The following is a 12,810-nucleotide window of genomic DNA, read 5'->3' on the forward strand; positions in this document are numbered from 1 at the left end:
TGGAGGTCTGGCCTCCTCACCAACACTCTTTTGCTTCTTTGTGCTCTTACCTGAGAGGATTTCCAAGCCTGCAAAAAGAAGCTCTGAAACAACATCACGAATTTCCACTTCATCAGGACCAGGTAGAACAGGGTGCAACACACGCCTGCTACTATCAGACAGAGCTTCCAGGATGGCCAGGAATTGAGCTGCCACACCATCAAACATTTCTGTCAGCAGCCGTTCAGTAATAGTGCGAGGCCATGGCAACTAAGTAAGAAAAGATAATGTAAGCCTTGTAATATCTAATCTGAGTTACAATACAGCAAGATTTCTTTCAAAACAGTTCTCCATCACAAAGTAAGTACATGTTTAAAACAGAAAATAATATACTGTAATATATATTGTTGTTATGAATTTCATGCTTCAAAGACACAGTAAAACCTCATGCGCAGGTACAGGACTCAAGTGCCATAATTTCATAGCAACCACACTGCTGCGTGGTATTTCACTTAGAAAACAATACAATAGAAATTATAAGTGAGAGTATTAAGGCCATGTAGTTTAAAGCCACCCAGATCTCTCCTTATAATAATACAAACTTGACCATAAAGACCTAAGTCCTACCCACTTTGCAGAAAATCAGAGAAAGATTAGGGTGCTCAGCACTGCAGTGAAAGTGAAATACTATTATAGTCTCTCAGTTGCACATTTCAAACAGCATAACATAAAATTACAAGGCAGAACACACTAAAATGTATTTGCAGTATTAACTACTAAGAAATCAGATATCTGTGTAAGAAAATATTCTAAAATTTTATTTCAATGTTTTGTTTACATGGTTATCAAACCACTACCAGACATAAAGTAAATCAGAGATACGCTACTTTAAAATGTTGCTCATAATCCATCAACATTTCAGTTCTATTTATTTGGAACTTTCCTAAATAAAACCACCAGATCTGTTCCTAGGCACATTTAACTAGACAAAAATGTGGGAATTTCTTTCTTGCTTTGCTGGATCCACATCCTTTATTTTAGCTTCCAAATTACAGACCAGCTCAGATGTGTTCCTGATGGAAAAAGACTGATCTGTTCAATATCTGACAGCATGTAAAGTATTAAGGTTAATGAGTTATTTTTGTTTTCAAATAACTTACATAATGAGCCAGCCTCATCAATACTATAACTATCTGTCAAGAGGAACTATTTCTGCTGCAAGTATAGTAAAAGTAAACAAAAAAGATAGTTAATATCGGATACTGATGGAGCAACTAATCCTAGAAACCATTTGTCCTGGTTTTGGCTGGGATAGAGTTAATTTTCTTTTCAGTAGCTAGTAAATACTATGTTTTGGATTTAGTATGAGAATATTGTTGGTAACACACTGATGTTTTCAGTTGTTGCTACCTAATATTTATACTTAAGTTAAAGACTTCTCAGTTTCTCAGACCCCCAACATTGAGGAGGCTGTAGGGGCACAAGAAATTGGGAGGGGACACAGCCAGGGCAGTTGACCTGAACTAGCCAAAGGGATATTCCATACCATAGAACATCATGCTGACTATATAAACTGGGGGAGTTGGTTGGGGCCTTGTGATCACTGCTCGGGGACTGGATGGGCATTGGTCAGTGGGTAGTACGCAATTGTATTGTGCATCATTTGTGGGGTTTTTTTTCCTTTTGGATTTTATTCCTCTTTCCTTCTCTCTCTTTTCCATTACAATTGTTGTTGTTATATATTCATTTATTCTTATCTCTACCCACGAGTTTTACCTTTTTCCCAATTCTCATCTCCATCCCACCAGGGGACAGGAAATTGTGAGTGAGCAGCTGTGTGGTACTAGGTTGCCAGCTGGGGTTAAATCACAACACCATTTTGAGGCCCATGAAGGTCAACAAAACCATCCGAAGTAGTTACCATGGATTCAAGAAGGGGAAGTCATGCTTGATCAACTTGATACACTTCTATGTTGAAATGACTTGCCTGGTAGAGCAGTGGCGAACAGTGGATGTTGTCTACCTATATTTCAGTAAAGGCTTTGACAATGCCTCCCACAACCCTCAGCAAATTTGCAGGCGACACAAAACTGGGAGAAGTGGCTGATATGCCAGAGGGTCATGCTGCCATCCAGAGATGCCTCAACAGGTTGATAGGAACCTCATGACATTCAACAAAGAAAAGTGCAAAGTCCTGCACCTGGGAAGGAACAAACCCATGCACCAGTACATGCTGGGGGACCACCCAGCTGGAAAGCAGCTTGTCAAAAAAGGACTTGGGGGTCCTGGTGGACACCAAGTTGAACATGAGCCAGCAATGAACCCTTGCAGCAAAGAAGGTTGACAGTACCCTGGGCTGCGTTACGCAAAGTATTGCTAGCAGGTCAAGGGAGAGGAACCTTCCCCTCTACTGGTGAGGTCACACCTGAAGTACTGTGTCCATTCTGGGCTCGCCAGTGAGACACATAATATACAGGAGAAAGTCCAAAGAAGGGCCTCGAAGATGTTTAAAGAACTAGAGCATCTACCCTATGAGGAAAGGCTAAGAGAACTGGAACTGTTCAGACTGGAGAAAAGAATGCTCAGTGGGGATCTCATCAGTGTATATGAATACCTGAATGGAGGGCGCAAAGACAACAGAGCCAGGCTCTTTTCAGTGGTGCCCAGTGACAGGACCAGAGGCAATGAGCACAAAATGAAACATCTGAGGTTCCCTCTAAACATCAGGAAACACTTTTTCACTTTGGGGGTGACTGAGTACTGATATAGGTTGCCTAAAGAAGTTGTGGAGTCTCTATACTTGAAGATACTCAAAAGCTGACTGGACATAGTCCTGGGAAACCAGCTCAAAGTGGCCCCGCTTGAGCAGAGGGGTTGGACCAGAAGACCTCCAGTGAACCCTTCCAATCTCAACCATTTTGTGATTGTGATGCACATTCTCCTAACAAAATAACTCAAAACCAAATTTTCAACATTTTTTTTAAATAAATATCATAATAATGTTAGCAGACTAAAAAAATATCAAAGCAAACTACACATTTATTTTAATGTTTTGTGTCATTGTATTCAATATATCTTTTTCCACACACTGTGGATTTGTTTTTATGAGCCAAGTCGGAATCAGATCTATGCAAGCAGAAAGCAATATACATCACATATATTCCAGGATAGGATAAGCACAAATTGCAGGTTTTGTTTAAATACCTTCATTAAAATGCAGAGCAGAATAGGCATGTAATTTACTACTACTATTTTTGCATAAGCATAGTCTTTTCATGTTCAGAAAACAAATATTGCACTGGTGTAAAAGAACCTCAGAGTGAAAGCTAACAAACTAAATAATTAGACTAGCTTGTTTCCCTTTTCTGAGGTAATTTAAGTACAAAACCATATTCCACTGCGCACATACTAGATTAGAAGGAAGAGCTTTAATTCCTTGATAATCCAAGCATAATGTACTCTGTAACATGCTGGACTGAGCTCTAAATATAACTATTCTACCTGTTATAGAACCTGTACAATGTAGTATAATTTAAAAAGGAAATTGTTTTGAAAGTCAAAACATTAGGCAAAAATAAATTTCCCATATTTTTGCATTTACTTGACACTTAATAAACCTACAAAATATTCTGAAATAATTATTTAAACAGTGCTTTCAGATTTTAAGTCATTCAACAAATCTTGTAAAAAACTACAAAAGGCATGCAGAAACAAATATGAACATTCAATATAATCCCTTCTTAAATAAGGTAATGAAAACTGTTATGACACATTTTAGAAGCAAAATATTTTAGTGGGGGAGTTATCAACAGTGTAATTTCTAACAATTTGTTGTTAACTTCAGGCATTCGGTTTCGTCAGACAGTCAAACATACTGCCAAACAAAATTAGCTACTGAAGATTTTTCAAGCTTCTGGAGATCAGATATATGAGATTCCTGCTATGTGACAAACAAAGGTTCCTACTAACCTGACAGGTGTCTGATGAGCAGATGCCCTATTTGAAAGCATGTTGAGTTCCTAATATCCTAATGGTTCAGCCAGACTTTCAGATGACCATCATTCAGAACTTCAGAAGTCTTCCAGAATCAACTGACCTTGAGAAAGTTGACCAGTACCCTTATATGTGCAAACCACACATACTTGAACATGCTGAAGTCCGGGCCCTATCTTGGATATTTCCAGTAAGTAAGTTTTGAAACAGGTCAATTGTGCTGTCCACACAGCTGTTCAATATTAATTACAATTCATACTTGAAACTGAAGTAAGTTTACTTCATTCTGAAAATGAATACTGAAACTTCAAAAGGCTTTGATAAGTAACTTAATGTAACAGAAGTGTTCAATACAATCAGATCATATCTGTAACATTTTGGTATAACTTCATTATAATTTTACTATTAACCAGAAGTAGTTCAAATGAACAATCTTAGTTGCTTCTGTTAAGTCTTTCTAATACAGCCAATTTTCTTTAAAAAAACCCTAACATACTAGGGAGTAACAGCAAAGAAATAATTAAATAAAAATTGACCAATATTAATTTTTTTTTAAGACAGAAAAAACATCATTGTTCTTTTGATTCAGCTTTACTGTACCTAGTGCAGTACATGTTTTTACATACAGCTTATCCCAAAGTATTTTATGAACAAATTAGATAATTATGAACAAAAAAATCCAGATTAAAACTATTAATTCAGGTCTGAATGTTTGAATCTGTTCTAGCATTAGATAAACTGTGGCAAAGGTGATGTCATTTTGTAGTATCTTGTTCCTTTTGTCTCTCTAAAAATGCAAAGGTTCCTCAATTTTGCTGTTATATTATGAGGTACATATGTAATGGATCTATACCTACATCCTAAGAATTAAAGGATGATGGAATTTCAGTCCAAGGAGACCTTGAGAAACTTGAGGAAGTAGTTCTACTGGGAGAAGTGCCAAGCTCTGCATCTGGGGAGTAATACATCTCTACAGATTGGAAACCAGCTTCTGGAGTAGCAGCATTGCCAAAAAAGACCTGGTTGTTAAACTTAAGCCAGCAGTGTCCTCTTGTCACAAAGAAGGCAAACTTCAGACTGGGATACACTAGGGGAAGTGTACAACACACTGAAAGGTTATTTTCTTCCGTTACTTAGAACTCATGGGGCTCTACAGTTTTGGGCTCCTTTGTGTAAGAAGGATGCTAAGAAACAGGACAGGGTCCCATGGAGGTCTACCAAGATATTTAGGGGCATAAACCACAAAAGAATCGGCTGAGGAAGCCTGGCAAACAGGAGGCTAATGGGTGACCTAATAGCTGCCTACAACTACTTGAAGAGTGATAAAATTAAGCAGACCAAGCTCTTCTGAGTAGAAATAGACAGTGTAACAAGGAGTAATGACCACAGTTTCAACTTTGGGGGACTGGACTAGATTACTTCAGATGATTCTGAAAGCATCAGGGGTGACTTGCAGACTGGACACTAGAAAAAGTATGTTAACTAGGAAAGTAGGGCAGTACTGGAAGAGGTTCTCTAGATTGACTAGGGAATCTTATTCATTGAAGGTTTTGAAGACAAAGCCACATCTAATTTGAGATATCATGGGCAAAAGTCATATTTCAAGTCAGAGGCTGGACTAAATGACTTTCAGGAGTCCCATTCAACCAACATCCTTACTCCTGTGATACTGTTCTTCATAATGCAGTATTTGCAAAAGAAAATAATTTACTTAATAAAATCAAACTATCTACAGTTATACCACCATCAGCTAAGAACATTCCACAGAATAATGGTTTTTATCACAAGAGGGTGTCACAATGCAAAGAGGTCACAATCTTTTGCTTACATGGGTGCAAAGCATCCCAATGAGTAGGCAATATTACTCCAGTAAAAGAACGTGGTTTGGGGAGCTTGCTGATTAGTACTTTCAGTCACTCTCCTCTGCCAGCTTCCTACGGAATACTGCAATAATTAAATTTATTTAAATCACAGTTGCAAACAGTAAGAAAACAGAACAACCACCTGTCCATCATAAAGGGAATAACCACTCAGACAAAAGCATCCTCAATCAACATGAGAACTTTCTGTTCTATCTGTGCAGTCCTGTATCTAGGAAAGGTCTCGAATTTGAAAGACCTGCCAACTCATGACTAAAAATGGGTGATACAGTTTAAGTAAGATGCATAAACATTATGAACCCACACAGTAGCATAATGGCATAAAGATAAAATTAACTGCTAAAGTTTGATATATTGAAGTCTGCATGCTGACCAAAAAAGGGACAATGCACTCACACAAAAAAGCATTTTCTCTGCTTATTTATAATCCTTATCCCAATGGATAACTCGTTTTTGACACTGCTTGAAAACAGCACAAGGAAAGTGTGAAACTTGAGGAAATTCATTACTTCCTTAGAAGTCTACTTTGTACCCTGAATGTCTTTCTCTAATTCATGAAGTGGCCTTCAAAAATACTTTCTCAAGACTTAAGAGAGTTCTCCATTCTAAGTATAAATAAATTTAAAAACACATAGCTTTTTTTCAAAGTACCCCTTTTTCTTCACAGTAATTTAACACATCAGGGCAAACTCAGAACTCCCATACACTTGGTATGAATGTGAACAAGATTTCTTGTATTTTTATTGCTAACATAATTGCTAAAGGAAAAAATGCTGGAAAACAATCACTATTTTCCAAAGTAGTAATTACTACATCTTGACTCTTGTCAACTTTGTTCTGAATTTTAATAATAAATTATGTTAACTATGAAACCGAAAGAGTAAAACTTTCTCTTTGTGAATAGCACCATGTGTATTAAGCAGAATTATATCACATATTCATCCCATGCAAATAGTAAACAAATAGAAGGATTACACAAAATGTTTGACTTACGTTTTGTGCTTCTTTCAGGCTAAGTCTTAACTTAGGTCGAAAGTAGCGTTTTGGCTTTCTTCTGGACTCATATACTGCTCTCTTGAAAATCATTACTGACATCTGACACAAAGAAAAAAGTAAGTAAATAACTGTGTTGTGTTCTGTTCATAGATTGTAACTATTCTACCTGTTTATAATGAATTGTAGAATGATACCTTTAGAGTGGCTTCTCTAAAAATCTTTTTTGTCTCTGAGTTTTCCAGTGAAGAACTGATGCTTTCTAATTGCTTCAGTTCATCAATTTTAATCAGACCATGGCGAGCAAATATCTGTCCGAAGCATTAAAAAAATAGTTATACTCTGTTTTCATATTCTGTATGTTGGTACTTAATTTTAGAATTATATCATTCTTGAATTCAGACAACTACAAAGAGCTGCAATGCAAAGACAGGTCATGAACAATAACTGAAAAGGAGATGAAAACCTTTGCAAAATACCTTCTGTATATGTGAATGGGAGCTAGACACTACTTAATGCTGGAAGTCTATGACTGTGATTATATTACAAAGTATTATTACATTTAACTTCTAATTGATTACGCATTTACATGTGGAAACACACCTCCACTTTGTAGTTGAATTTTGGAATACAGACAGAACTCTAAATACATATGAACTGATAATAAGCAGGAATATTTAAATAAATATTTATTTCCCATTTGATCATATCTGAAATGCTATGTATGATAAATCGGGATACCTTTCCATGAATGCTGGCTTGACAATCAAAATAACACTGAGAAACCGCCGTATATAGGGTGGATCTCCACGTCAAATAATGTACAGATAAGAGTGGAATGGATGATTCCATACATATACTGGCCCACAGTAAATATTCCAGGACCTGTATTGAAGAAATCCAGTTTCAAACTGAATGCATTTTAACCTACATAAATACACTTGCTATTACTAAACAACACATACAAAGACTTATCCTCACCTGTAATGTGTTTTATTGGCTGTGAAGCATTTCTTCTGCATATTATTGGTTTTTTCCCATCTGAAACTGTTGTCAAGTATTATATTTTAGCCTCCAAACTACCTTAACCATTCCAGTTCACTACAGCCTTGCCACCAGACAAAGGTCCTGCCCTTCCCTCTCATCTGCTCTTATCATGAGAGATAGCCCTCTCCTTTGTGTCATCTCTAGTGACCATTTTTTTTTCTGTTAGTTTTCAGCTAGATCAGCAAGGTTATTCGGAATGCAATGGAGTCTGCATTCCTTGGTGACAGGCTGAGCCTGAATTATTTTACAACCATGGAACTACACTATCAGCTCTTAACATGAGGGCCATCATAGTCATTGCAGCAGTCTAATTTTAAGAAGTCCTACTAAACTGATAGAACAATATCTTCCCCTTGTATTTTCTTTGGGTCAGGTGTTTCCTGAGGTACCCAAAATATGCACAACCTTAATCCTAAATTAAGTCAATATACAGATTTTCTGTTTGTCCGAATTTAAAGACTCTAAAATATACCTACAATAAATTCCTCTGTTTTCTGTACAGTAAAAACTTGAATATGTTAAAGAAGGTGCTAAATCACTTCTGATTTCAGTAAGAGATGTTCAAAGAGAAAAAAACTCTCTCCTGCTCGATGAAAGATTAATATAACCAGCAGACAAGAAAATATACTGGATTAAGGCTGAGTCAGACTCTCTTCCAGTTTTAGGAGAAAAAAGTAAAGCCAAGAAAAAATATGCATTCATAGTTAAAAAAAAAAAAGGGCAAGGGGTAAAGGCCAGGTCTATTTTTGTCAAGTATTTACAACTGAAAACCTTGCCACCAGGTGTCAGTACATTTCCACATCTTAAGAAACAAACGACCAATTCCTGGGACTTGATACAGTTGTCAAAAAAAAAAAAAAAATATGCATCGAGAACCCTCTGAAACAGTCCAACATACCTCATCTCAAACACCAGCAAGACATTATGCTGGGCTCCATTCCACAACTAAGGAAAAGGCAGAATCATGAAGGCATGAGGGCTTAGAAATCAGCTATTTTGCAATCTAGACATTTTATTCCCTTGTGACAAAAGTGCTACTTTTGGCAATGACAATGTTATAGAAAAGTCAAGAGTATAGTGTTATGCAAAATACAGGTGTATTTTCAAATCTTCTGTAAATTTTTAAAATGCTTCTATTTATTTGGCCATACCTTAGCAGACTGACCTAGCATCATCAAACGTCTGCATATGGTGTAAATATGAAGAGTACCTGAAAAAAAGAAAAAATAGAAAATAGGCAAATTCTATAATCCTACATTAAATTTGTTAAACTAACCAACTGAAACTTTTTCTTAATAACTGGGTTGTTACTTCCAGAGACTGAAAAATAAACTAATTATTTTTCTATAACTACTTTTAAATTAGAGAAGGTGGAGCCATTAAATTCTTGGGCATTATTAGCTTCAAAAATACTAATACAATGAAGTAGTATAATAGAAGAATGAAATCTTAAAAATATACTACATAAAATTTTTATTAAGTAACAGACAGAGAGAAAAATCTTAGTTTTATCCCCAAATGCCAGGCTCTTAAAAAAAAAATATTACCTCTCCTCACAGATCTTACCTTACATAATTGTTTTAATCTGTCATGGCACTGTCCTGGCAGACAACGCCACTACTATGTGACAGTAAGTATGATAACTTAAATGAAGAAAATTGTGACTAGAGTTTTCAAGAGCATCAAAATTACTTACAAATAAAATCCTGTCAAAAAAAATCTTAATTTAGGCTATGTCACAAAATTGCATTTCAAAAATCAGCCCTAGAAGTATAAAAGATATTGCAGTTCTTGGAGGGAAAAAACCCAACTATTCTTCTGTCTGTATGAATATTCAGAATGGGACACCTATGGCAGTGGGAGGCATCACAATGTCAACTGTCATAGCTAGAAGGGTATTATTATCCCAATAAGCATGGAGCAAGCATTAAGAAGATTTCCTTTTAACAGTCAAATCTCTAATAAGGCACAAAATCTATTGCCAGAAATTGCAGAAAAATGGTCAGGAACTGGGGAAAATCTGAGTTATTGCCAACTTCTAATTAGATTAGATTAGATTAGATTATTAGCTAGGCTTGGTACAGAGACCTGTCCCACACAGAGGTAGTGGGACTTAAGAATGCCAGGTGAGTATATTTTAATTTTAATTCTTCTCCCACAGAAACAGTCAAACAAAAAACAGACCTCAAAAGTAGAGACTGATGGCAACGGCAGTCCCAGCAAAACAAAATTATAAGAATTTTGACCAATTAAAGCTCAGAGAAAGTACGTTTTCCAAAATTAAATTAAAACCACATTATTGTCTCAATTTATATTGCAACAGCTGACCATAGTAGAGCAAAGTAATAACAGCCTTTTTACTTTTGAGTAAATAGCATTGCCTTTCAAACCAAAAGTATATTATTGCTCTTCTTGAAATAAAAATCTTGATACACCAGTCTCTGTGTACCTACTTCACAGAAGTTTCATTTTTTCCTCTTTGGTTTTTTGTTGGGTTGGGGGTTTTTTGGTATGTAGCACACTAAAATCATATACAGAGATTCAAATTCTTAAATGTCATATGGTATTTTTTGGAATAGTGTCATTATTAACTCTATCATTTAAAAAATGGAAAGACATAATTCAGACAACCATCTTCTACTCTTAGATCTGCAATCCCCTTTCAAAAAAAAAAAAAAAACCCCAAAACTAACCCAAACTCATGAACACAAACATCTTATTGATTAAAAATTTTTTGAGGCTTTTTTTCAATCAGGGTTCACTTTAAAATGCTGTTAGATTTCATTTTGTTAGTACACTCTAACCACAGGTACGATAAAAAAGCTATTACTTCTACAACAGCCCACTTGAAAAAGGAACACTAGAAACTTCAGTTTAATAAATCCATATTTTAGAAAAAAAAATAAGAAAACCTTACTGTGATTGAAGACTAACTAGAGTTTTATTCATTATCTTGGTTTGACCTTAAAGAATATGTATAGTTTCCCTCAAAAGGTTTGCTTAGCAAAGAAATGTAAATGGAAAGCCTGAGGTACCATTGTAGATAAGCCAACACAAATTCTCCTGAGGTAGAGCCACTTGCATAGTGAGTCGTAATGAGGACAAGACATTGAAACAAGTCTTCAGGGACTCTTGATTCTGCAGATGTCTGTCACTGCTGCAAACCATCTGATAAATGCAAACATTTCTCTCTTGCAAAGCATGGAACTAAAACACATAGAAATATACATAAAATTAATATATAGAGAGATAAAATAGATGCATATGTCAGTTTCACATCAGCAAAGTACAACAAAATGATGCATATGAAAAGATCAAGCATACCAGAAAACAAATCAGCATGATGTTGAAATGAGCATTAGAATTTGGAGAAAGTCCTAAAGCTTTAAGGTTGCTGTACCATTAGCCTGAGTGAGTTTCCACTGTGTCCTAGGATGAAAATGCACCCAGTGCACTAGGGCTGCCTAAAGGGGTGTAGGGAGAAGGGATGAACTGAAGAGGCATTAAACTGATACTCAAAGAATCTGGCTTCAATTCTTGGCTTCTCTGTAGATGTCCCTGGAAACTAAGGCAAGTCTTAACTTTTCTACAGCTCTCCATCTGTATCACAGACACATTATTCCTTACTCTCATCCATTATTTTTCTCCTCTACAGATGCATTGTTCCTTCTCTTCCTTGTAACGCCTAACATGATGTGATCTCAGTCTTGTCTGGAGTACAGAATCATCTGAACAAACCAACATGTGAGAAAATGAGCTAAGTAGGACATGACCAGTCAGTACTTATCAACCTCTAAGAAGCCTGCTAACCTGATAATATTTGAAATTATATTAATTTTTTTGCAGTTAATTCACTGAAACTGGAAGATTCAAGCCCTGGAACTCTATTTCTACTATTTCCTTAGTGTTACACTACAAAACAATAGCCAGCCACAGAATTCTGGCAAAAAAAATTGACATACAAAGCCTTTAGACGTAATCATTTGACACACTAGCATTATCCATTTCCAATTGGAGAGATCATTGTCAAATTAGATTCCATACCTGAAAATGTAGGTATATCTATCTCAGTGTCTAAAGGCCAAGTGGTAGAACAGGTATTTTAGTATAGACACATGACAACATATAACACCAGGATTGGTTCAAAGTTTAGGCAGACATACAGAAAACAGGAGAAGCCATCTCTGGAACTTCAGATTTATTTACAAACCATTTTTTAAAAACCAAAATAAAATTAATTAACATAGTCTTTGATCATAATCTCTCTAGGAAGCTGAACTATGTTTGAAAGACAAAACAAAACAAAAATAAAGTGTATCTCTTCTATCATGACATCTGCTTCTAGCTTTTAAGTAAACTCTCTGCTTTTTTTTCTCCTCACTAAACACCTATTTACAATCTAACTCTGACTAGAGGAATATGAATTTGATTAGCTCAATACACAGGAGATGCCTACAGTTTCCTTTTGTTGTTCTTGATCACAAAATAACTTGAATTAGTTTATTTTGAAGTATCTACCATGTACTGAAAATAGAGCTTCTCAGCAGAGAACTGCTTAAGATAAAATCTAATACATTTTTAGCATTCCCCTTACACCTACTGAAATACTTTCTTCAATGGATAACAAATGATAAATTAAAAGCCCCTACCTCAATAAGCAATTAACACAAAAGAATGCCAACATACCCTTGACATCACTTAGCTTCCCAGAGCTTAGAGCACTCACAAAACTGTTCAGCATTCTGCCTCTTATGTTCATAGTGAGCAAATAAGCTATTGATAGTAATCCATGCTGCTTTTTTACTGTCATGAGCCTTTTTTCACATGTAGTAGTTTTGCACATTTATGGTACAAATTGCTGTAGAATGTTTTAATTCTCTTGCACTCTGCCCAGTTCTTAGATCACACCATACAGAAA

At 35.9% G+C, this 12,810-nt stretch overlaps 1 protein-coding gene across 1 annotated transcript in view; it reads right to left on the reverse strand.

Annotated features, from left to right (window-relative positions):
• The window catches only part of CFAP54 (cilia and flagella associated protein 54), a 116,402-nt gene that overhangs the window by 93,540 nt on the left and 10,052 nt on the right, over positions 1–12,810 (reverse strand). The window contains exons 4-9 of the mRNA XM_037389711.1: positions 10,928–11,099; positions 9,044–9,102; positions 7,587–7,730; positions 7,043–7,156; positions 6,846–6,947; positions 51–249 (exon numbers count right to left, since the gene is read on the reverse strand). Coding sequence (XP_037245608.1) covers positions 51–249; positions 6,846–6,947; positions 7,043–7,156; positions 7,587–7,730; positions 9,044–9,102; positions 10,928–11,099 — 790 coding nt within the window. The remainder of the gene's footprint in view (positions 1–50; positions 250–6,845; positions 6,948–7,042; positions 7,157–7,586; positions 7,731–9,043; positions 9,103–10,927; positions 11,100–12,810) is intronic.

Source organism: Falco rusticolus, chromosome 5 (assembly GCF_015220075.1).
Source record: "Falco rusticolus isolate bFalRus1 chromosome 5, bFalRus1.pri, whole genome shotgun sequence".
NCBI lineage: Eukaryota > Metazoa > Chordata > Aves > Falconiformes > Falconidae > Falco > Falco rusticolus.